The sequence below is a fragment of the Kogia breviceps genome, chromosome 2, assembly GCF_026419965.1.
Source record: "Kogia breviceps isolate mKogBre1 chromosome 2, mKogBre1 haplotype 1, whole genome shotgun sequence".
Taxonomy (NCBI): Eukaryota; Metazoa; Chordata; class Mammalia; order Artiodactyla; family Physeteridae; genus Kogia; species Kogia breviceps.
Genome location: NC_081311.1, coordinates 175,366,486 through 175,393,150, shown reverse-complemented (window position 1 = coordinate 175,393,150; position 26,665 = coordinate 175,366,486). Strand labels below are relative to the sequence as shown.

The 26,665-nt window shown below is 35.4% G+C and overlaps 1 protein-coding gene across 9 annotated transcripts in view; it reads left to right on the top strand.

Annotated features, from left to right (window-relative positions):
- Positions 1-532: 532 nt before the first annotated feature.
- KANSL1L (KAT8 regulatory NSL complex subunit 1 like) overlaps positions 533-26,665 on the top strand; it is a 168,186-nt gene continuing 142,053 nt past the window's right edge. Inside the window, exons 1-3 of one of the 9 annotated variants that reach the window (XM_067026793.1) lie at positions 573-771; positions 1,301-1,800; positions 16,496-17,612. In XM_067026793.1, the coding sequence (XP_066882894.1) occupies positions 16,525-17,612 (1,088 nt within the window). In that variant the 5' untranslated portion in view covers positions 573-771; positions 1,301-1,800; positions 16,496-16,524. Of the gene's footprint in view, positions 772-1,300; positions 1,801-13,537; positions 13,649-14,456; positions 14,554-16,495; positions 17,613-26,665 lie in introns of those variants that run through there. The other 8 variants (XM_059053759.2, XM_059053757.2, XM_067026797.1 and 5 more) reach the window with 8 other exon arrangements.

Genomic DNA, 26,665 nt, shown 5'->3' with positions numbered 1-26,665 from the left:
GATCCAAGACAGATTTGCCATCCTCTTTCAGGGCCCCTCGGGGGTGGTACGGAATTACGACTTTGGATTTGAGCGCAGAGCCCAAAGAAATGCAAACGCACGGACACGTAGAGACTTGGCAACAGTGACAAAGCTTTGTTAAAACTTGCCCCTCCAGCGGCGGGGCGGGATGGTCTGGCCGCCAAGGAGTCGGCGCGGGCGGCAGGGCGTAAGGCAACCTGACTTTCCTCTCGCTTTGTTTTTGCTGTCAGGGTGGTACAGAAATAGCAAAGCAGGGGCGGGAAGTCGCCCGGGTGTGTGTGTGTTTTTCCCCGCTGGCACGGGGACCGCAGAAGGAGGAAGCAGGAGCAGCGCGGAACCCGCCCGCCCCCTATGCAGCAGCGTTTGGGCGCAGACCTCCAGCCGCTTCCAGAACGCTCAGTGCCGCTTCTGCGGGCCCCGCCCCCTGCCGGGGTTTCCCCGCCACCCGAGCTCATTTGCATGGGGCTGCCCCTCCCCCGCTGCTATTGGCCAGCGCCGCGCCCCGCCCACTGCCCCTCCATCACGGCAGGGTTCCGTCCCCGAGCCGCCCGGAGCTGCGGGCAGCTGGCGGACTGTTAAACCGCGGCGGCGGCGGCGGCGGCCGGGGCGGGAGCGGGACGCGCTCTGGATACCAGTCAGCGGCGCCCCGGGTTGGGGGAGGCGGGCGGGCAGCTAGAGATCACCTCAGCAGCCCCCACCACAGCCGGACCGAAGGTGCGGCGGCGGAGGGGAGCCAGGGCGCCCCAACAGGCGAGTGGCCGGCGTTTTAGCGGCGGGCTGAGCGGGGTGGGTCTGCTCAGCCGGGGACTGCGGCAGCGCGGGAGGGAAGAGCGGAGGAGACCGCTGGGTGGATTTGCGGGCCAGGCGACCGATCGGCAGCCCTTTCGCCCCCCACCCGAATCCTCTGAGCTGTTGGATTCTACGTCCCAGCACCGGATCGCGCTCTACGGCAGGGGTCGGACCGCAGCCAAATTTAAACGGCTAAACCTAACAGCTTTGGCAGAAGCTGAGGGGAGGGAAGGGGTGGAGGGAAGGGTGGGGGCGGATCTAAGCGCTGTCACGTGGGTCAGGGGCGGGGCTTGGCAAGTCTCCCTTTTGTTTTGGCTGGCGCGTGCGCAGAGGGCAGGACACGTGGTTTTTCTGGGCCCGCCCCTTGCCTCGCTGGCCGCGCCTTGCTGGCCGTGGTTGTGGTGTCGGTTCTTTGGGGGAGTCTCTGAGGCCGAGTTGTTTGCGTTAGATGGGACCTTTGTTTTACTTATTTATCTTCACTTTATTTCAGGCAAACGTTGATTTGGCCTTTAGAATTACGTGGGATGGAGGAGAATCTAGAGAATTGTTGAGGAATGGTGTTGCCTCGTTTGTACCGTTTCTCTGCGTGCTGAAGGGATTGATGTTGCCGGAAAATTTGAGGATACGTGGTGGTTGGTAGCAAGAAATACAAGACTATGTTCTGGTTATTAAAGAAACTACTGGAAAGGAAGAGGCTAGCTTTACAGCCGAGAGGGAAGGCACTGGCTGGATCTTGCGATGTTTTCTTACTCCGAGAGAATTAGTATTTGGTTCGTTCGCTGCCCGCTCTGCTCCGGGCAGGACCCACTTGTCCCCTTACCCTCGGATCAGCGGTCTGCGGGGATTGATTTTTTTTTTTTTTTTCTTTTTAAACTGTGGGGAGCACGTTACTTTTTGATTAACCCAAACTTTAGTCAACTGGCGAGATTTAAGAGGATTACTTTCTTCGTCTTTCCTTAACCAGTTTGCTTAACTTCGTGCTGAGTTTGGGTCAGTAGGATGTTATTTTAAATTCCGACCGGATGGGGCAGGTTTATCAGCAATAAAAGCTAAGTGAGATATTTACCAGTACTGCATGCAAAACCGACAGTGTTTTAGACTAGGAAAAAGTGGCTCAAAAACTAATTAAACATTAGCGAAAAACCTGGTGTTCTGGAATGCGGATTGTTTGAGAAAGGCTTAGCAGTGAGTGGTCTCGGCTGTTTCCAATTCTTACTGGCTGTTCTCTTGGTCAGGTTACAACCTCTCGGATCTCAATCTGTTTCCTCTTGTAAATAGTTTCATAATGCTGTCCTTGCCTTAAGAGGTTGTTATGAGAATCACATGTTTTGTGTTAGTAAAAGTGATTTATAATCTTTACCAGTACTACAAATACAGAAATTGACAATACGGTTTTATAACAAAAGTCCGTTGTTTTTTTAAGCCAGCATGCTGGAAGAATATAAACGATAAATGGATCATGAAATAGGATATATTTGAATATCTTCAAAATCTGTTGTAACTGTTATCTTTGATTCTCTGTTATTTTCAACTTTCTTAATCAGATCAATGTCAAGCTTGCTGCCATTTCCTCATAGTTTTAAACTAGATAGATTATCATTACTTCTCTTACCCAGCCCTTCTGGGTTAATTTTTTACATGAAATTTTTCTTAATCCAGGCCGATTTTGTCACACTGATTTTTTTTTTGTTTTTTACATTTACCATGTGTGTGTGTGATATATGCCTTTTCAAATAACAATTGCTTATTTTTAAATAATCTTATAATTTGGAAAATGAAGACGGGTGCAAATAAGAAAAACAAATAATTTGTATTTTTAACTATTTTCCTATGCATATTTGTGTATTTTTTCTAAAAGTATCATTTTAACTTTACCTCATAAACAGTCCCATGTCCTTAGTCATTGAAAAAATTATTTTTGGCAGCTCGATGTTATATAATGTAACTTTCATATTTAAAATTTTTCCTGTTGGCAGATGTTTGGGATGTTTCTAATGTTTTGCTGATGTAAATTTCACTACAGAGAATAGCCTTTTACATAAATCTTTGGAAAATTTTCCCCTAGATTTGTAAAAGAGGAATTACTGGGGGGGTGGGGTGTGTGTGTGTGTGTGTGTGTGTGTGTGTGTGTGTGTGTGTGTGTTTTAAGGCTTTTGCAACATCGCCAAATTACCTTCGAGTATTATATTGTTTAATACTCATCTAATGTATGAGCGTGCCTCACATTACATCTTTATTCATCATCTGGGATTAGCAGTAAAACAAAAAAAACCTTGCTTTCGTTAGCATAAATTTTTTTTTTCACGTGTGTCTGTGATACATGTGTTTTATTGTCTTAGAAGCTGCTTGAGGAAGATGAATATATTTATTTGATGTGCTGCAAATCACATAGTGGGTGCTCAATAAATACTTGCAAACTTGACCATTAATATTTATCTTTTTGACCTCTGAAAGGTCAGGAAATTATATCTTGCTTTTTTGTCTTACTCAGTTTAGGAGTACATTGTTGGCAGTATACTAATATTGTTCGATTCATTACTTTGAGTACTTCTCCATTCAGGTGGGGCCTCACTGACCTTACCACAGTTGTCTTCTAGTGACTTCCCATTGTCCAACTGCTGCATTATCCAATAACTCCATCCAGTTTTGATGCCATTTATCATAATAACTTGGATGAATGAATAAAGGAAATAGTCTATCTTGTGTAGAGTTCACTTACAAATTTCACTTTAATTGCTCCATATTCACTTGTAGCCTTTTCTGTGTTTGAAGGAAAAAAAGCCTACTGTCTAAAGTTACTTTGTTTCATTATTCAGATTGTTCTTGATAGCACAACTATTAATTACCTTTAACATCTTTTACTGCCTTTAACCTTACTTGTCATATGTAATTTTTACTTGTTCAGTTATTTATCACTCTTCCTGTCCTTTTACATTTGTCTGTGCTGTATTAGTAGTTGAAGGAGGCCGAAAGCTGTCTCTTTCAGGTTTAGAAGATTGTTTACTGATTGGGTTCCTCAAGTTATAAACAGCAAAGAATGAGACTGCTTGCACCTGAAGTGTCTGCTAATAGGAAATTAGCAACCCGTTTACTGACTTTAAAGCATACCGTCTATTATACCTCTATCGTTAAAGTCCTTACTATATCACAGGACTATAATGGAATACTGTACATAATGATGACCCTCAGTCATCAATACAATCCTACATTACTTTCAGTATGTTTGATTTAGAAAGGCAAGGAAGGTGTATTCATTTCCAAAAAATTTACTTTTTTTTTCCCTTTTAAATGTTCTGAAGAGATTGCACTGAACTGTGCTTGTTACTCTGTGTGGGATAAATAAACCAGCAAGTGTTAATAAAAATGGAATATTGCACTTGCTTGTAGACAGTCTGTAATGAAAATCTGAAAACGATTCATAATGAAAGTTTTTAAAAGTTGGTAATATTTTTAGGTTTTCAGGAACACTTTATTTCTATATGGATGTGACGGTTCTCTTGCAGAATTGGGAGAAAATGCTATCATTTGTAATATTAAGGCTTTGTTAATATCTCTAATGAATTTTTAATTGTTTATTTCTAATCCTATAAGATCAAGAATCTTCAAGCATGTTGTTTAAAGTAATTTAAAATTTTTTTTTTTTACTTGGTAGTAGATCATTAATCAGTGTTTAACCACGTGAAATTAAGTTGGAGCCAAAATGTATATAATGAGCAAATATGATAGTGTGAAATCTAAACGTAAATTTCTGGATCTAAGTTGATGTACACAGAAAAAAAATGACTCATATTCCTATGAGTCATGCATTTATAACTGAATAGTAATAATTCTGCTTGAAGTTTGAAGTATGATCTGTTTGATGTGTTATGTGGCCACCCAAGTGGCTTTATCTTTAATTAAATTCCTTTAGTCTTCAAAGAGAATTCCTTTTTAGGCATAGTTTTCAAAGTGGAAGGAGTTTTAGCTATAAACATTATTGAATAGAAAGTACTGAGCTAACTAGTAATTGGTCATGCCAATTACTACAGTGTTTTCTGCTGTAAATTGACAATGCCCATTTGTGGCATAAAGAGATCTTGAAAACACAACAGTGTATTTAGTATCTTCCAGTAATTCCTATATTTTTGGGGAATAAAATTATACGAATGTAAACTGTTTCTCATTACTTTCATTGACTTAATTGGTTTAATTGACTTAATTTAACTTTATGAGTTACAAATTAGAAACTTTTAGTTCCCTTATATTTCAGTAATGTTTGAAAGAGCTGCTCAAATTTTGCTAAAAGAATTTTTTTCCTGCTCCTTCTCTTTTATTATGATGGATCAGCTATCTGAAACACATTGAAATTGTAAGTGCAGAAATAATTTAATATTTGTCTCTGCCTCAGGGTTCTCCCCTCTCTCAAAATGCTGCTGGTAGTCTTTTCACTTTCTTTTAACTTAAGGATGAATCTGCCTTTTTTATGATACTTTTATTCCTGATTTGTTACTGCATTGAAGAGAATTGGGATTATCCAGATTTCAATTGAAAGAGTTAATTTAATGTTCAGAGGGTAGGTATTGATTTGATATTCCCCATGGACTATATGGAATATACATGTGCATACTAGAATGTAAGTCATAATCAAATCTGAAGTAGTATTTTAGGGGATGGAAAATCAGATTTGGTTTTTAATTTTTAATGTTCATTCTCAGGAGGAAGGGTGGTTCTTATTTATAATTGTCTAGATTCTTAGTTTCAGCTCTGAGGATAGACTAGATTAGCTAACTTTTGATTTTCTTCAGACCGTATGCCAAAAATTATTTGGTATATGTGACCTGCACAGTAATTGTAAAGACCTGGTTACTAGTGTTGGGATCAATTCAATAATTATTGTTATCATAATGATCTCACTGTAAATGCAGCGAGGGATGACATGATGGTATTTACTATATCTCATGATGTCCAAGGGACCAGATTACAGTTAATTAATGCTAAATTCATAAATACATATGATTTCTAAATCTTAAAGATTAAGTCAATAGTGGAAGCATTTTGGAGACAACAGGGCAAGGCTCCTTATTTTTAGTAATGTAATATCAGAATAACTAATTTCTTCCTTAATTCACAGTGAATGTTCTTTGGATTAAATTGTAGACCCCAAATTAGAATTTGTAGTATAGACTTGACTTTACAATTCCCCCATTTTTCTGAATTTGATTTTTATTTATAATAATGAAATTTAATATAGCCAAAAAGAAAAAAACTGTTTTGATTCTTTGTAGTTTTTAAATGCTTGTAATTTAAATGAATAAACTTTGGCTTGTGTTACTGAAATTTTCTCTCTGGTTGGTAGTTTTTTAAGATACTTCTAAGAAAATGTATATATGTTGAAATCTGGACTTTTTGCTATAGGGTTGTTTACTTGGTGGATTACCTGTAATAGTTTTATAATGGATTGGTTTTGGGTGGGGTTTTTTTTTGGGGGGGGTTGGCCACCTCTAAAATTTCTGGGCTGTGGATGTGCTAAGGAATTATTATTATTTATTTATTTTTACTTAAATTGGAATGCAGGTTGAAAACTCTGTTGTACAACATGAAAGTGAAGTTCATGCCCAGGAAATATAATTGATTTTTGGATTATCTAGAACTATTGCCTCTTAACAGATAATCAGAATAATCTATCTGGTTGCTTTCTTTGAAAGGGTGATATGATTTCTTGCAGTTTTGCTTCTTAAATCCTGTTGTTAGCTTACTATTTTCGTTTCTGTGTGTTGTGGTTAAGGAAGTTTAGTTGTTTTTTTCTCAGTTTTATTCTTTCCAGTTTCTTTAAAGTCCTATATCATGGACTGACTAAATTCTTTTTAGAGAAGGGACCTATTTTCGTTGAGTATCTTGGGTGTATATAAAATAAATAATCATCAAATATGATAGTGGTGCCGAGAGTAAATAGAATACAGTGTTTTAGCAGCTAGAAAGAAATTTCTTAGATTTAGGGAAGATCCAAATACTTTTTTTCGACCCAATATGTGCATAATTAGAAACCAAATAATTAGAAACCAGAATAACTGGAAACAATATTCATAAGAAGAACAAGATGCTTAGAAAACTGTTTGAGGATTTGCTTTTTTCACATTCTTTTTGTATAACCTAAGCATAGGTGTCTAAAAATACTAAATGGTATATTTGGCTGAGAACTTTGGGACTGAAATATTTTAGTTAATGGTTGATTCCTGTTTACTTTAGGGGTACAGTATACTTTATACTGTCCAGTACAGTAATCCTTAACCACATATGACTATTGAGCACTTGAAATGCAACTAGTCCAAATTGACTTGTGCTAAATGTAGACTAAACACTGTATTTTGAGACTTTAGCACACATAAAAAAAATATCTCAAAGATATTTTTATCCTGATTACAGGTTGGAGTCATATTTTATATTTTCTATATAATGGGTACAATGAAATTCAAATTTCATATGTTTCTTTTTACTTTTTAAAATATGTCTAGTAGCAAATTTAAAATTACATATTTAGCTCACATCATATTTCTATTGGACAGCAATGTTCTATACTAATATTTCCTAGCCTTAAGACCCCTTTCACAATAAAATATCTTATGAGTACTTTTCCTTGAAATTTTTTAATGATTTTATTATTTTGGATGGTATTTATTGAGGAAATATTTATTAAGGGCCTACTATGTACCCAAAAATATTTTAGGATACAGCAGTGAATGAAAATATTCAGATCCTGCCTCCATGCAGCTTTCATTCTAATGGGAAAAATGTATGATAAATAATTTTTAGTAAAAAATAATTTAATGAACTATTATTTGTTATAAGCATACTATTGGCTATTATATATAATTTCATGTAATATAATTTTAATACAGTACTTCATTTATTGAATGACATATGCTATTTAATTTGACATTTATCTTGCTTTGTGTTCTCTCCATTTCCTGGATCTGTGACTTGATGTCTGACATTAATTTGGAGGAATTCTCAGTCATTATTTCTTCAAATATTTCTTCTCTCTTCACCTTCAGTATTCACATTACATGTATGTTAACACTGTTTGTAGTTGACCCACAATTCTTGGATATTCTGTTCCTTTTTTTTCAGTCTTTTTCCTCTTCGCTTTTCATTTTGGAAGTTTCTATTGACATACCCTCAAGCTCAGAGATTCTTTTCTCAGCCATGTCCAATCTACTAATGAACCTATCAAAGGCATTCTCATTTCAGTTATGGTGTTATTGGTCTACAGCATTTCTTCTTGATTCTTTCTTAGAATTTCCATATCTTTGCTTACATTATGCATCTGTTATTGCATGTTGTTTACTTTTTCCATTAGAGCCCTTAGAAAATCATAATTTGTTGTTTAAGTTCTTTTAAAGCCACAGTCTGATAATTCCAACATTCCTCTCATATCTGAATCTGGTTCTGATGCTTGCTCTATCTCTTCAAACTGTGTTTTTTGTATTTTAGTATGCCTTGTAATTTCCTGTTGAAAGAGGGGACATGATATACCTAGTAAAAAGAACTTTAGTAAATAGGTTTTTGTAAGATGTGAGGTATAGAGGAAGCATTCTATAGTCTGATGATTAAGTCTGTCTTTTAGGGAGGCTGTGCCCCAACTTCACAAATGCTTCACAGATTTTTCCACCTCTTAGGTGGCATAGGATGGCTAGATGGGCCTGGGGTTAGGTATTTCCCTTCCCCCACATGGAAGGCTAGTAAAAGCTGGAGTGGGGTATGTCTTTAATTTACTTTTAAGAAAAAGCAAGACTCTTCAACAGATTTCTTAGAAAGTAATATATCATCTATCACTTCTTTATCTTCATATTATTTGACCTCACTATGGCATTTGATAGAGCTGCCCATGTCTTTTTAACATACTTTTGAACACTTTGGAATCTCAATTACATACACTCCCTTTTCTCTCACTAACTGTACTTTCTTTTTTCTTTTTTTTTTTTTTGGTTTTTGGGGTTTTTTAATGTTTTAATGAATGGAAGTGTGCATTTAAAAATATTATTAGGCTTCCCTGGTGGCGCAGTGGTTGAGAGTCCGCCTGCCGATGCAGGGGACGCGGGTTCGTGCCCCGGTCCAGGAAGATCCCACATGCCGCGGAGCGGCTGGGCCCGTGAGCCATGGCTGCTGAGCCTGCGCGTCCGGAGCTTGTGCTCCGCAACGGGAGAGGCCACAACAGTGAGAGGCCTGTGTACAGCAAAAAAAAAAAAAAAAAAAAAAAAAAAAATATTATTTATTTTTTGGCCACACCGTGCAGCATGCAGGATCTTAGTTCCCTGACCCGGGATCAAACCTGTGCCCCCTGCATTGGGACCTCAGAGTCTTAACCACTGACTGCCAGGGAAGTCCCACTAACTGGACTTTCTAAGTCTCCTCTTAGGCCTTTCCTCCTTTGTAACAACACCTCTTCCTTTGTTCAGATAAATGTGAGTGAACCCCCTGGCTTGATCCTAAACTCCTTTCTCTCTCTGGCTCATTATGTCTAGAAAAGTTTGTAATTTTTGTTCCACAAACACACCGAATTTATTCCTGCTTTGCAGCTTTCTATTAATTGTCTTTTTTCCTTGGAAAGCTCTTACCCCAAACCTTGGTTAGCTTGTTATTGTCATTTAAAGTCTCAGAGCAGATGTCACCAACACAGAAGTCTTCCTTCATCTACAAATCTAAATTAGCTCCTACTGCAGTGTAGTTATGCTCTATTACTCTACTTTGTATAATTTTTATAAAAACACTATGAGACCGCTATTTACTTCTGATCTTTTTGTTTTCTTGTTTGTATATTCTCTATCTACCATTTGCTAGATAGAATGTAGGCTCTGTGAGAATAGAAACCTTATTTGTCATGCTCTCTACAATCTTTCTAGTACCTAGGGTAGTGTCTCTTACATACTTCTCAATAAATATGTGTTAACTGAACTGTTGAATGTTTGATCTTAGATCAAATATATGTTAAATGGAGTTTAAAATCCAGCTTCTACCAAAAATAGACAAAACTACATTTATGTCTTAATGTTGGCCGTTTCTTCATTTTCTGCTTTTGAAAAGTCAACTGGTTAATTTCCATATTTTTGGAAAATTTTTATTTGTTTTGTTTTTAAAAGATGAAATAGGTTTACAGCTGTCATTCACAAGCACTTCTCTATAAATAACTTGTTGTGGTATAGATGGATTTATACCCAAATGAAAACCAGATGGTCAGTCTTGTGGTTAGTTATTCTCACTGTCTTAAATTGGCCTCTGAAATACTGGAGATACCTTTTAGATGCTATAAAATAATTTTGATCATTAGTTATGGAACTAATGGAGATATCGTCAGGTGAATTTGCAGAATTATTATTTTATGCTCTCAGATCAGTATTCCTTATGCATTCTGCCTCTAACCAGTTGTCTATTATGTGTAAAAATGAAATACCATTGAAAATAATTGCAATTTAAAACTGTATAATGGTCAAAACCATTATTCAGAGTTAACCTGAATGGTAAATTCAGTGACTTTCAGGAGTTTTGCACGTCTGATTTCCACTAATTCCTAGACATATTATCTTCTGTATGTGTATGTCAAAGGCTCCTCAATTGTTATGTTTTAAATAGTTGTTAAATGTTTAATTTATTGTTTATTTTAATTTTGAGGAAGTGCAAGTTAACCAATTTTTTTCTCGTATGAATAATGTTTTTTGTGTCATAGCTAAAAAATATATTTGCCCAACCCAATATCACAAAGATCTCCTATTTTTTAATAGACATTTTATGGTTTTTTTTTCTTTTTTTCGGTACGCTGGCCTCTCACTGTTGTGGCCTCTCCCGTTGCGGAGCACAGGCTCGGACGCGCAGGCTCAGCGGCCATGGCTCATGGGCCTAGCTGCTCCGCGGCATGTGGGATCTTCCCAGAGCGGGGCACAAACCCGTGTCCCCTGCATCGGCAGGCGGACTCTCAACCACTGCGCCACCAGGGAAGTCCCATTTTATGGTTTTAAGTTTTACATTTAGGTCTATGATCCATTCTGATGGATATGACTGTTTTTGTATAAGGTATGAGGTGTGGATTAAGGCTCAGGATTTTGCATATGGATGCCTTACTGTTCCAGAATCATTTGTTTAAAAATAACTAAGTCTTTCTGCACTGAATTGCCATTACATCTTTGCCAAAAATCAATTGACCATATACGTGTGGGTCTATTTCAGAGCTCTCTATTTTTTCCATTGATCTATCTGTCCATTCTTTTGCCAATCCATGTTCATTTTGACTACTGTAAATAGATAGGTAGTATGAGTCCTTCAGCTTTGTTCTTTTTCTTGTTTTGGCTATTCGATTTGCTTTCCCTTTCCATACAAATTTATGAATCAACTTGTTGATATTAGCAAAAATTCTGCCAAGATTTTGATTGGGATTGTGTTAAATCTATAGATCCGTTTAAGGAGAATTAACATTGTAACAATATTGAATAATTAATCCATGAACACAATGTGTCAGTCCATTTATTTAGATCTTACTTGATTGTTTTTCATTGGTGGTGGTTTTTTTCAGTGTGTAGATCCTGCACATTTTTTGTTAGATTTATACCTAAGTATTTCATATTTTTAAGCTATTGGAATTAATACTATTTTAAAAATTTCTATTTCTTGTTTTTTTCATTTCCAGTATCTAGAAATATAAATGATATTTGTATCTTGACCTTATGTCTGCTACCCTAGTAAACTCATTAGATCTAGGAGCTTTTTTTTATAGATCCCTTGGGATTTTCTGTGTAGAAAATCATGTCATCAATGAATAGACACAGTTTTACTTTTTATTTTCCAGATTTCTATGCATTTTGTTTCTCTTCTTCTGTTCCACTGGCTAGGACCTCTAATGTGATGATGAATAGGAGTGATGAGAACAGACACCTTGCCTCATTCCCAATCTTATAGTAAAAGCATTCAGTCTTTCATCATTAACCATGAAGCGGTCTCTAGACTTTTGTGTAGATACTCTTTTTCAGGTTAAGCAATTTCCCTCCTTTTCCTAATTTACTGAGTTCTTTTTTTTTTTTTTTCTAATTATGAACAGATACTGGATTTTGTTAGATGCTTTTTATTTGTTTTTTTTTCTTTAGTCTTTTGATATGGTGAATTTCAATGATTAAATTTTTTTAAATGTTGAACCAGTCTTACATTCATGGAATAAGCCATACTTGGTTGTGACTTATTATTCTTTTTATACATTGCTGTGTTTGTAACATTTATTTTAAAAATAGTAACTGAAATAGGTGTTGTTACTACTTTTACTACTTAAGTTCTGGAATACCTTTAAAAATCATGACTCTTGTCTGTTTGTTTATTAATTCAGCCAACAAATATCTGACAGTTGTGTGCTAGACATTGTTTTAAGTGCTGAAGATTAGAACATTGAACAAAATTGAGTTCTGCCCTTAGACTATATTACTTTCTAGAATGTAATATAAAGTCAGGTTCTGACATTAGCACCCCAAGGAACAATAAAACAGCGTAGGGGAATGGAGAATCATGAAGTGAGGGGCTAAAGCTATTATAAATAATTAGTCAAGGCAGGACTCTCTGAGGAGATGGCTGTAGAGCAGAAACATGAATGAAGTGAGGGAGCTAGCTATCTTATTTGTGGAAAATTGTTCCAGCAAATAAGAAGTCCGGAAGTAAGGACTTGTTTGGTGTGTTTCAAGAATAACACAGAGGCTAGTGTTTATGGAGTGCAGTAACCCATAGAGATAGTTACAGGAGGCTAAGTAGTCAGGGGCTTGATAGTGTAGAACTTTGTAGGCCATGGTAAGAAAAACTTTGGATTTTAAGTATAATGGCAACCACTTATTTTTCACCAAGTATTAATTCAGTATCTGCTATATGTTAGATACTTTTGCATCTTGACAACATAGTAGTTAACAAAATAGTGAAAAATCCAAGCAGTTGTAGATCTTAAAAATATTAGTAATAAGTGTAGTTGTTTATGTTAATATGGAGGTAGTCAGAAGTGGTAGAGTTTAGAATGATCAGTAAGCATTGTTTATACACAGTGATTACATATTTAGGTATTTTAAAAAATTGGAATAAATGGACTTGAGGTTTATGCTAAAACTATATGAACATAATTTAACCTTTTTTAATAATAGGAGACAGTTATTTTTGTGAGTTTCTTTTGGTTGCAAAGTAGAGAGACTTTCAGGCTAGGGTTTTTTATTAAGGATAGAGTCGGGAATAGAGTACAGAAGAACTTCATGGAAATCCTAGAATAGGAACTGTGATATGGCTGGGCCTTCCAGAGTCCAGAATCCCCAAATCTTTATATCCAAGTGTTTTAATTATTTATTGCTATGTAACACATTACTCCAAAAGTTAATGGCTTAAAACATTTATTTCACAGCTTCTGGGGGTCAGGAATCTAGACATGGCTTAGCTGGGTGCCTCTGGCTCAAGGTTTCTCACAAGGCTGCAATCAAAGTGTTGGTTGGAGCTGCAGGCATCTGAAGGCTTGACTGAAGAAGGATCTGCTTCTCAGATCACTCACATGGCTGGTTGGCAGGCTTTAGGTCATTGCTGTCTGTTGGCTGAAGACAATAGTTCTTTGCCCTAATGGTCTTCCCAGCTGACATCATGGCAGCTGGTGCTCCTGAATGAGAGGGGTGACAAGATGGAAGCCACAGTATCTTTGTAACCTAATGTTAAAAGTGGCATCCCATTATCTCTGCTGTATTCTGTTTGCTAGAAGCAAATCACTAAATCCAGTCCACACTTGAGAGGAGAGGATTACACGAAGGCATGAATACCAGGAGATGGGGATTATTAAGATCACTTTAGAAGCTGCCTATCATACCAAGTAAGCCCTAGAGATCTTACCAGAGTTTTTATGTGTATGTTTTATTCTAGTTCTCTACCATAAAGGTTCCTTAGCCACTCTCAATGTCTACATTTCTTTCCCTTCTCTTTTTTCTACCAACTCCATTTCTTATCTATTAATCTAGTATCTTTTTTCGGCTTCTTATTTTTAGTTTCCCCTTATCTTTAGTTTATCCAGGGCCTAAGATGAACTCCACTGCTTCTTCTTATTTCACCTTCTGCCCCTGCTGCTAGCCACTTTGATTATATCCTTAGCACCCTGTTCAAATTTTTGAAAGAGAGAAGGTGAGTAAGGAGGGGATAGAGTATAGTATCTTTTGAATATGATTACCTCAGAGAGAACTGTGATTAGGGCAGTTTCCCTCAAAGAGCCAATGTAGTTATTTAAATACTATTGTAAATGTTTATAAATTAGAAGTTATAGGTCATTGAGTTGATCAAGTGACAGACTGCATCTTGAAAAAAAAATTTCCCAACGCTAGCTTGTTTTATAATTATTTTTCTATTTCTCATAAAAGTAGAGTGCAAAATATATTTTTTAAAAGAAAACCCAATATTATGGTTATTTTTGTTTTCCTATTTGTTTTGGACTTAGAATAAATGAAAATCTGTTACATATAAGATTTATTATTTTTGAGGCACTATATAAAAGTGTATAAATTTTGAGATAGAAAATTACACAGAAATCTACATTTTTTGGAGACATTATACAGTAAAAAAAAAAGCAAACATTTATTTTTATCACAGAATTAACAACGGTATATTTCATTTAATCTTTTTCCCCCAAGTAATAAAATATCGTAGTTAAAATTCAGCTCCTCTTAAAACACCATTCTTAGTTCTGTTTCATGGAACTTACCTGATGCAACTACTGTTACAACTTTGGTGGGTATTTTTCTGGTTTGTTTTTTATTCTTGTAAACACATAAACATACACATGTATATGTACATAAATATGGTATGTTTTTCTGTTTGTGTTTTATTTATATGGTACCATACTATATATATTCTGCATCATTTCTTTTTTTTTTAAACTTTATTCTGTTTTTGAGGTTTTTCCATATTGATACATACAGATCTAGGTCATTTTTTTTTAACTGCTATTCTAGTATTCCATCATGTTTTAATATCCATTCTCTCACTGTTAGATATCTAGGTTGCTTTGGAAGAGCGTTTTGCTCATACAAACACTGGTCTCTTGTGTACCTGTGACAAACACATTTTCCACATTATTGTCAAATTATAGAATCAATTCATAGTTCAAATAGATGTGAGAAATCTTATTTACCCATGTTCCCATGGTAAGTGATATTTTCAGACTTAAAACCCTCTTTTCAATTTGGTGATTAGAAAACTTGTCTCTTGCATTATTAATCTGCATTTCATTTATTACTGGTAAAGTTGAGTATATGTTTAATGACCATTTGGAGGTCATCATCCTTGAAGTGTCCGACTGTTGTAACCTTTGCCTGTTTCTAGGAGTTCTTAATATATTCTGGATACTAATCCTTTGTCTAATGATATATGATGTAGTTATCTTCTAGTCTATCACTTGCTCTTAACCCTGTGTGTAGATTTTTATTTTAATTGCATAGAAGTTTTTGTGCCTTTTGTTCCTTTTGATCATTCTTATTAGTCTTTGCAAAGAATCAGTTTTTGGTTGTGTGTTTTTAAACAAGAATGAAGGGTCTAGAGTTACAGCTACCTCCTGGGGACATACAGTATGGGAGTGTGGCCATTTAAATGGCTATTAACTGTCATGTGCATTGAAACAAAAATTATGGAGTATCATAGTTCCACAGTATCTTCAAAAACTTGTAATTGTTAATGAAGAAAATGTTTTTCACTAACTCTTCGATCATAATTTTTAATAGTACTAGATTAACATTTTTATGAGTCAGAATATATGGTTTTATACTTTTTCTTTTGATAAAATACAATAAATATTGTTTAATTATGGGATTAATCTTTAGTGTCATCTGTTACATTCCCCCCTATTTTTTCAGGCAGGAGTAAGAGCTTCTATAATGATAATTGGTGACTATCCATTTGTGAAAAGGAAAATAATGATTGCAGATGCTCTTTCAGAAAAAAAATTTTGCACACTGCAGATTAGGCTAGTTTTTACTACCACATTATTTTTAGCACCTGTGAAATTATATACTTTTTTTTTTTTTTCTGTGCTGTGAGGCTTGTGGGATCTTAGTTCCCCGACCAGGGATTGAACCCTTACCCTGACAATGAAAGTGCAGAGTCCTAACCACTGGACCACCAGGGAGTTCCCAATTATATACTTTTTTTGTAGTTCAGTTCATTTATATCTTATTACCGTATTTCCTACATTTTAGTTATTATTATTAATACTGTTCAGATTGTGAAGTTTAAATTGAGAAATGAAGGTTTTGAGCAATTTATTATATTTTATAAAAATAATACTTTTGGCTGAAAGTGTGGGATTGAGTCACATTTTCAAGTATGAATCCCAGTTTGGATTTTTCTTTTAAGTCTCACCAAACATTGTCCAAAAAATGGAATCCTGAGATGGAATTGCATTCACAAATATTTGTCTAACTCTTAAATACTAGGCACTGTGCAACTTTCACTGGAGTTTTGGGTATTAGGCCCACAGTCAGAATGAAGAATAGTCCTTATTGAATTCCTTATGTGCTAGCAAAGAGCAGAGATAATGTTAGGAGTTGGGGAATAGAGGAGGAATTTAGTTCCATTCACTTTTTAATCAGAGACATTGAAAGTGTTGCCCTTGGGGAAAGTATAAGCATAAAACTTTTTTCTTGATATTTGATCATTTATTTTTACATTATTTTAGGTTTGCAGTAATTATCTGCAGGATTCGCCATGACCCCAGCTCTGAGGGAGGCAGCAACAAAGGGTATCTGCTTTTCATCTTTACCAAGTACCATGGAGTCGGACAAGATGCTATGCATGGAAGGTCCAAGAACTGTAGATGAAAAGCTAAAAGGAGACACTTTCTCTCAGATGCTGGGATTTCCAACTCCTGAACCTACTCTTAGCACTAATTTTGTGAATTTAAAACATTTTGGCTCCCCTCAGTCTTCAAAACATTACCAGACTGTTCTTTTAATGAGTTCTAATGCTACATTAAATAAATACAGTGAGAATTATAAACAAAAGAAATTAGGGGAACCCCACTGCAATAAGCTGAAAAACATAGTGTGTAATGGTAGCAACATTCAGCTCAGTAAAATCTGTCATTCTCCTTCTGAAGAGTTCATCAAAAAGGAACCTCTGTCAGATACCACAAGTCAGTGCATGACAGATGTACAAACTATTTTGGATTCAGATATAACCAAAGACACTAATGTAGATAAAGGACAACTGAAAAACTGTAAGTGGTACCAAAAGAATGCACTTTTGGGTAAAGATAGTGACGCTGAGATTAAAAAGGGTTTATTGCACTGTGCTCAAAACAAAATTGGGCCTGACCACTCAAACGTGCCTATTAGTTCCTCAACTGCTGGAAAAGAGGAGGAAGTGAATGCTCGTTTACTTCATTGTGTAAGCAAACAGAAAATTTTACTTAGCCAGGCTAGAAGAACTCAGAAACATTTGCAGATGCTCCTGGCAAAGCATGTTGTTAAGCACTGTGGTCAGCAAATGAAATTTTCTATGGAACATCAACTCCCCAAAATGAAGACTTTTCATGAACCTACCACAATTTTGGATAACAGTTTACCTAAATGCACTGAAATTAAACCAGACATCAACTTATTGACTGCAGAGAATAAATTGTGGAATGATACAAAAAATGGCTTTGCACGGTGTACAGCTGCAGAAATCCAAAGATTTGCACTGTCTGCTACAGGGCTGTTGTCTCATGTTGAAGAGGGTCTGGATTCTGATGCAACTGATAGCAGCTCTGATGACGATTTGGATGAATATACCATTAGAAAAAATGTGTCAGTGTAAGTGCCAAATTATTATTAGACCTTTTACTGTTATGTATATAGCAGCAATTTTGTCTTGCTTTCAATATATGTTGAAAAGAAATAGATTTTCTAAAATCTTAATGCCATAATCTTTAAGTTATAAAACTTTGGTGAATTTTTAAAATGTTTCTTTTGTTAAAAATGACGGTCTGTGAATATATACATACTATTTAAAAATAAGTTATCCAACTGCTCTATCTAGGAAAAAAAACCCAGATAGGAATAATGAAAAATAATTAGCTATAAATATATATTTTTCCTGTTCTTGAATAGAATAGGCTGTGGACAGGGCTTAGAATTTTGCTTAAGTTATCTAGCCAAAATGTATAGCTAGAAAAATTTAAAGTCTGTGTAGGTAGCCCTCACTGGAGTTTATCAGTTGGCAGTACATATATATTGACCTGCTACTTAAAAAAATTTTTTTTAACTATTTATATGCTCATATTCACAGCTTTCAGCTCTGGTCTTTACCAATTTAGACAATTTTTGCTAGATTAATGTAACCAAAACAAAATTATAATGTCAGCTCTTAGATACCTATTGAATGCTTATTATGTGCTGGACCCTAGAGATTCAGTGATAGGCAAAATATTCACATCCTCTATCCTCTTGGGAATCTGCTTCAAAGAGAGATACCTAGATATTTTATAAAACAAAACAAAACAGAAGCACAGAGAAAAATAGTTTTACTTATCATACCATTTTAATACTCCAGAACAGCTCTGATAGAAGTTTCTGGGATGATGGAAATGTTCTATATCTGTGTTATCCAGTAGGCACTAGCCTCATGTGGCTATTGAGCACTTGCAATGTGGCCAGTACAATTGAAGAACTGAATTTTTTTTAAATTTATTAATTATTTATTTATCTTTGGCTGCATTGGGTTTTCATTGCTGCACACAGTCTTTCTCTAGTTGCGGCGAGCGGGGGCTACTCTTTCATTGCGGTGCACAGGCTTCTCATTGTGGTGGCTTCTCTTGTTGGAGAGCACAGGCTCTAGGCACGTGGGCTTCAGTAGTTGTGGCACATGGGCTCAGTAGTTGTGGCTCACAGACTCTAGAGCGCAGGCTCAATAGTTGTGGCACATGGGCTCAGTTGCTCTGCGGCATGTGGGATCCTCCCAGACCAGGGCCTGAACCCATGTCCCCTGCATTGGCAGGCGGATTCTTAACCACTGTGCCACCAGGGAAGCCCAGAACTGAATTTTTAATTTTATTTAATTTGAATTAATTTTATTTTAAACAGCCAGCTAGAATATAGTTTCTAATCTATCAGAGAATCTGTTAATGTCCCTAAATTGATGCAAAATACTGTGTATATATGTGGTATTTGGGGAGGAAGAAGTTCATCATTTTTATCAAATTCTCAAAGATAAGTGAGAATCATTATAGAATTAGAAGTGGAATACATTAATTTTTACTAATAAATAGAAGGTCAGTATATTAATTTTTATAGTGAGGAGTAAAATATAAAACAAATTGAGCATTCCAGGCTTTTGGTGTTCTGTTATCACTATATTTGAAATGGATTTGAACGAGAGCTAATAGTTATTGAGGACATACTTTTCTAACTGGCATTGTGCTATTTACTTTACATTTGATATATTATTTAATCCTTTCAACAACCATGGGAGGTAATTGTTGTTATCTTTATTTCGCTTAATAAGAAAAAGGCTCAGCATGGCTAAGTGACTTTCCTGTGGTGAAAAAGCCAGATAAGTGGTGGAACTAGGCTTCTTGCCCATGTATGTGAAACTTTAAACCTATGCACTTTCTGTTGGACCATCCAACTTTGTCAACATTATATCAATGATTCTTATACATTATTAAGCAAATGTGTTCTATAAGAAGTCCAGAAATTTATCAGGTTTTCTATTTATAATGTTTTTGAAGTAATTCAATTTAATAACATTTAGTAGGTAAATGCTGTAAGTTATTTACATTTTGTTGTTGAGAAGAGCTAATGGGCAGGGTTTTTTATTATTGAAATATAATTGATGTACAATATTATGTTAGTTTTGGGTATGCTGTGTAGTGATTTGACATTTACATGCATTTTGAAGTAATCACCACAGTAAGTTTAGTAACCATCTGTCCCCATACAAAGTTATTACAATATTATCAACCATATTCCTTATGCTGTATATTACATCTCCGTGCTTTATTTATTTTATAAATGGAGGTATATACCTTTTTAATCCCCTTCACTTCTTTCCCCCACCACCCCACACCCTCCCCCTCTGGCAACCACCTTTTTATTCTCTGTATTTATTAGTCTGTTTTTGTTTTGTCCTGCTTGTCTTGTTTTTTAGATTCCATATATGAGATCATATGATATTCATCTGATTATTTCACTTAGTATAATAACCTCTAGAGTCATCCATATTGTTGCAAATAGCAAGATTTCATTTTTTATGGCTGAATAATATTCCATTGTATGTATATATGTATATATATTTTAAAAAAACTTCTCCATTCACCTATGGATGGACACTTAGGTTGCTTCCATGTCTTGGCTCTTGTAAATAATGCTGCAATGAAAATGGGAGTGCACATATCTTTTCGAGTTAGTGTTTTCATTTTCTTTGGATAAATACCAGGGAATGGATTGCTGGATCATAAGGTAGTTCTATCATTAATTTTTTGAGGAACCTCCATACTGTTTTCCATAGTGGCTGCACAAATTTACATTCCTAACAACAGAGCACAAGGGTCCTTTTTCTCTGCATCCTCATCAACACGTCATTTCTTGTCTTTTTGATAATAACTATTCTAATGGTGTGAAGTGATAGCTCATTGTGATTTTGATTTGCAGTTCTCTGATGATTAGTGATGCTGAGCACTTTTTCATGTGCCTATTGGCTATCTGTATGTCTTCTTTGGAAAAATGTCTATTCAGGTCCTCTGCTCAGTTTTTAATCAGGTTGTTTGTTTTGATGTTGAGTTGTATTAGTTCTTTGTATATTTTGGATATTAACCCTTTATCAGATGTATCATTTGCAAATATATTTTTCCATTTAGTATTCAGCCTTTTGATTTTTTGATAGCTTCCTTTGCTATTCAACTTAATTTTAAGCAACTTAAAGGCAAGTACTACTTTTTCTGTCATTGTATACCCAGTTCCTAGCACTGTCTGCTTTTTAGTGGTTGTTTGGTGTTTGTTGAGTAAATGAATGAATTTTTCTGTTTTTGTGTATGTAGCTGTAAAGGTACAAATATTGAGGTTGGCAGTCTGTAAAATTTTCTCTTTCTATATGTTTTATTTTTTCTTCTTCCATTCTGCAGTATATCTTTACTTGATTTTTCCCTCCTTTCTTCCTTGGTCTCTAGTAAGAAACTGGTCACAGGATGTATCTTATACATCTTAGAACATGCATGAGTGTGTGTTGGATGAATGAATGAATAAAATATGCCAAAATATGGACATTTGAAAGTCATTCTTTTATTCTAATATTTAAAATTTTAATTTTGATAAGCAAAATTGATATGTGTATTATGTTTATCTTAAAAATCTTAGATTATATGATAACTAATGTCTCTCTTTTTTTTTTAGTTTATAGCTCATATAAGAAAAACAAATTCCTTCACTCCATCACTCTCATCAGGAAATTTACCTGTGAAGGAATATGATGGTTTTAAGAAATTGGAAAGTACTCACATTAGCCATTACTAGTTATTTAAAATATATATTTATGTGTAGACAGTAGATTAATTTATAATGACATTACTGATACACTTTAAACATAACTTTTGGCTGAAAGACTAGTGTGCATTAGACACTTTTAAAAAAAGTCAATTTACTTTGCAAAGCAAAACAGGAGGACTTTATATTTTTTGTAGGTTTGAGATATAATCCTTATAATATGAATGGAATCTCCCCCCTCCATGTTCTGTCCCTTTGTTGAAGGAGCACAAGTTCTGGACATACTTGTGTTACAGTTGTGGCTTGCTCTGTGACTCTGAGCAATGGTTAGGTTATTCTTAACCCACTGAATCAGATTCCTCTTTTTTGGTCTACCTTAAAGAGTTCTGGAGATGATTAGATGAAATAATAAATATAAAGTACCTATGCCTAATAAGGCACTGATTTGATAGCCAATAAAGAGTGCCTTATTAAGCAGTTTGTGGTTGTAGAAGACTGGAGCTTAATATCCCATGGAAAACTTGGGGAACCAGTGTAAAATACATGCCTGAGTTAATCATTTGAGAGGTGAAGAAGCTGGAGTATTTGTACATCAAATCCCATCAGTTACTGGGTGAAGACTACTCCTGTCCCTGGTTTTATTAATTCCCTGGCAGTTCTGTCCTGCCACTTGAGTGACAAAGAATGCTTAAGCACCAACACCAAAAAGCCCTCAAAGAAATGCATGTTCTGGCAGTTGGAAGTCAGGTCTGTATCTGCTGAACTGGTATGTGTGAAGGGATGTGGGTGGGTTCGACATACTGTGCTACAATTATGTTACCTCTCATCTGGTGGTAAGGCCTTAGAGTTCTAGCTTTTATTTATTTGTTTTTTCTTCTCTTCTGGGAAATGATGATTAGTTACTTTCTTCCAGGATGCATGTGGGAAAACTCATAGATTTTAACAAAGGCATGTTCTGATCCTTCAATGTTGTAAGAAAAAGGAAGAAACGTGGCTTCTTGTCTTATTTGAGGAAATCTGCCAGTATCTTCCAGATCACTCAACCATCTTGGATGTTTGGAGAAAAATCTGTTCTTTTTTCCAAATTAGTTTCCATGTATTCAAATTTTCTTTTTAGTTTTTACTTCAGTGTGTAAATTGGCTGTCTTGATAAGGAAATTCTTTTAAACAAAATCAGATATTTACTAAGAAAGAAGGGAGAGTTGTTTAATTATAAGCTGTGAGGTGACTCTGGATTGAAAGACGGGAAAGAGCTAAGTAAATAGTTTCTTGCAGAGCTGCAGAAATGAATACTCAGTTTTCTATATAAACACTTCCTGTTTTGCCAGTAGAAAGAAAAAAAACAGGTGATGAATTTCCCTTTGAGAAATTTGATAAATAGGAGTATGAGCTCAGTGTGACATTCAGAGAGTAAAGAGACAAATAACATTATATTAATAAATTGCAAATAAGAGTACTTTTATACCTGTGTAATATCAAGTTGACCAATTGTTTTGTATTTATCACCTTTTAAATTCTCTACACTTCATAACTAGATGGGGGAAGTCTTATTTTATTTGTTTTATTTTACTTGTTGGGAAACAGAAAAAGTAGAATGGAAAACAGTCCTTGAGAAATTGCAATGATAGTTGAGTGACAATTTGTGACGAAAGGGAAGTGAAGAGCAGAAATTCAAAAATGTTATTGTGAAACAGATTAATAGCTACAAAATAGTAAAGAAATATATTGTGGCATAGGTACATTGCTGAGGAAAGTAATACTTCAATTAAAATAAGCTCATTGTTTTATTTTTTTTTAACTAGTAAAATTTATTTTAGAGCAGTTTTAGGTTCACAGCAATATTAAGCAGAAAGTACAGATAGTTCCCATATAACCCTTTCCCCCTCAACTCATACAAACTCCTCCCACTATCAACATCCCCCACCATAGTGGTACTATTTGTTTCAATCAGTGAACCTCCATAGACACATCATTATTACCCAAAGTCCATAGTTTACATTAGGGTTTACTCTTGGTATTGTACATTCTATGGGTTTGGACAAATGTACAATAACATGTACCTACCATTGTAGTATCACACAGAATAGTTTCACTGCCCTGTAAGTCCTCTGTGTTCTGCCTGTTCATCCTTTCCTCCCTCATAACCCCTGACAACCACTAATCTTACTATCTCCTTAGTTTTATCTTTTACAGAAAGTCATATAGTTGGAATCATACAGTATGTAGCCTTTTTAGATTGGCTTCTTTACTTAGTACTATGCATTTAAGTTTTTCCCTTGTCTTTTTCCTGGCTTGATAGCTCATTACTTTCTAGCACTGAATAATATTCCATTGTCTGCCTGTAACCACAGTTTATCCAGTCACTTGTTGAAAGGTGTCTTGGTTGCTTCTAGGTTTTGGAAATTATGAATAAAGTTGCTATAAATATCTGCATGCTAGTTTTTGTGTGGACATACATTTTCAATTCATTTGGGTAGATGCCAAGGAGTCCAATTGCTGGATTATATGGTAAGAGTATGTTTAGTTTTGTAAGGAACTGCCAAACTGTCTTCCAAAGTAGCTATACTATTTTGCATTCCAGCCAACAATGAATGACAATTCCTGTTGCTCCACATCTTTGCCAGCATTTGGTGTTGTCAGTGTTTTGGATTTTGGCTATTATAACAGATGTGTAGTGGTATCTTATTGTTGTTTTAATTTGCAATTCCCAAATGACATATGATGTTGAACATCTTTTCATATGCTTACTTGCCATATATATATATATATATATATATATATATATATCTTCTTTGGTGATGTGTCTGTTCAAGTCTTTTGCCTGTTTTTTAATTGGATTGAGTTTTAAGAGTTCTTTGTAGATTTCAGATAATAGTCCTTTATTATATATATCTTTTGCAAGTGTTTTCTCCCAGTCTGTGGCTTGCCTTCTCATTCTCTTTCAAGTGTCCTTTACAGAGGAGAAGTTTTTAATTTTAATGAAGTCTAGCTTGTCAATTATTTCTTTCATGGATCATGCCTTTGTTTTGTCTAAAGTGTCATCACCATATGCAAGGTCACCTAGATTTTCTCCTATGTTATCTTTTTTGGAATTTTATAGTTTTGTGTTTTTACATTTAGTTCTATGATCATTTTTGAGTTAATTCTTGGGAAGAGTGTGAGGTCTATGTCTAGATACTTTTTTTTTTTTTTTACGTGTAGATGTCTAGTTTTTCCAACACTATATGTTGAAAAGACTGCCCTTTCTCCACTGTATTGCTTTCACATCTTTGTCAAAAACCAGTTGACCATATTTTTGTGAATTTATTTGGGGGCTTTATATCTTTTATTTGGGGGGTTTATATGTGTCTGTTCTTTTGTGAATACCACATTGTCTTGATTGCTGTAGCTTTATACTAAGTCTTGAATATGGATAGTGTCAATCCTCTGACTTTGCTGTTCTCCTTCAGTATTGTATTGGCTATCATGGGTCTTTTGCCTCTCCATATAAACTTTAGAATCATTTTGTTTATTTCCACAAAACAGCTTGCTGGCATTTTGATTGGCATTGCATTGAATCTATAGATGCAGTTGGGAAAAACTGGTGTACAGACAATACTGAATCTTCTATCCATGAATATGGAATATCTCTCTAATTTTTTAATTCTTTGATATCTTTAATGTTTTAGTTCTTCTTTGATATCTATTTCATTTTTGGGGGTGGTAATGTGCTTTTAATTCAAATTCTGCTTTTTAACTGCTGGTATATGGGAAAGCAGTTGACTTTTGTGTATCAACTTTGTATCCTGCAACCTTGCTATAATTGCTTATTAATTGTAGGCTTTTAAAAAATGATTCTTTTGGATTCTTCCCATAGATAATCATGTCATCTGTGAACAGTTTTATTTCTTCCTTACAAACTTGTATATCTTTTATTTCCTTTTCTTGTCTTATTGCTTTAGCTACGATTTCCAGTACAATGTTGAAAAGGAGAGATGAGGGGATATCTTGTCTTGTTCCTGATCTTAGTGGGAAAGGTTCTACTCTCTTACAATTAAGTATGATGTAGCTGTAAGTTTTTGGTAGATAATCTTTATCAGGTTGAGGAAATTCCCTCTTTTTCTAGTTTACTTTTTTTTTTTAGACTCTATTTTTTTTTTTTTTTTTCGGTATGCAGGCCTCTCACTGTTGTGACCTCTCCCGTTGTGGAGCACAGGCTCCGGACGTGCAGGCTCAGCGGCCATGGCTCACAGGCCCAGCCACTCCGCGGCATGTGGGATCTTCCCGGACTGGGGTACAAACCCGTGTCCCCTGTATCGGCAGGCGGACTCTCAACCACTGCACCACCAGGGAAGGCCCCTAAGAGTTTTTATTGTGAGTGTGTGTTGTACTTTGTGAAATGGTCTTTGTGCACCTACTGGTATGGTCATGTGATTGTTTTCTCTTTGATGTGATATAATGTAATGATGTGATATTGATATGATAATATGATGCCTGTTGATATGATGGATCACATTAATTGATTTTGAATGTTGAACCAGCTTTGCATACCTAGGATAAATCCCACTTGGTTATGGTATGTAAGTCTTTTTATACATTTTAAAATTCAATTTGCTAACATTTTGTGGTTCTTTGTGTCTATCTTCATAAGATTGTATTTTTCTTGTAATAGCTTTATCTGGTTTTGATATTAGGGTAATGTGACCTCATAGATGAGTTAGGAAGTAGTCACTCTCCTTCTCTCTTCTGAAAGAGATTCTAGAGAATTTGTAAAATTTCTTCTTTAAATTTTTGGTAGAATTTATCAGTGAACCCATTTGGGCCTGCTGCTTTCTGTTTTGGAAGGTTACTAATTATTGATTTAATTTCTTTAACAGATACAGGCCTATTCAGATTGTTTATTTCTTCTTGTTTGAGATTTCGCAGATTTTACCTTTCAAGGAATTGGCCCATTTCCTCTACATTATCAAATTAGTGAACTTACAGTTGTTCATGATACTCCTTTTTTATCTGTTTAGGGTTCATAGGATCTGTGGTGAAGTCTCCTCTTCCATTTCTGATATCAGTAATTTCTGTCATCTCTCTTTAATTCTAGTTATCCTGGACAAAGGTTTATTGACTTCACCGATCTTTTCAAAGAACCATTTTTTGGTTTTGTTGATTATTCTCAGTTGATTTCATGTTTTCAGTCTCATTGATTTCTGCTCAGATTTTTATTTTCTTCTACTTACTTTGGATTTAACTTGCACTTCTTTTTCTAGTTTCCTAAAGTGGAGCTTAGATGGTTGATTTTTAGATCTCTTATTTTCTAATGTATGAATTCAATGCTGTAAATTCTGTTCTTTCTCTTATGCTTTTCCCTGTAAGCACAGTTTCCACTGTATCCCACAAATTTTGAGACTTGTATT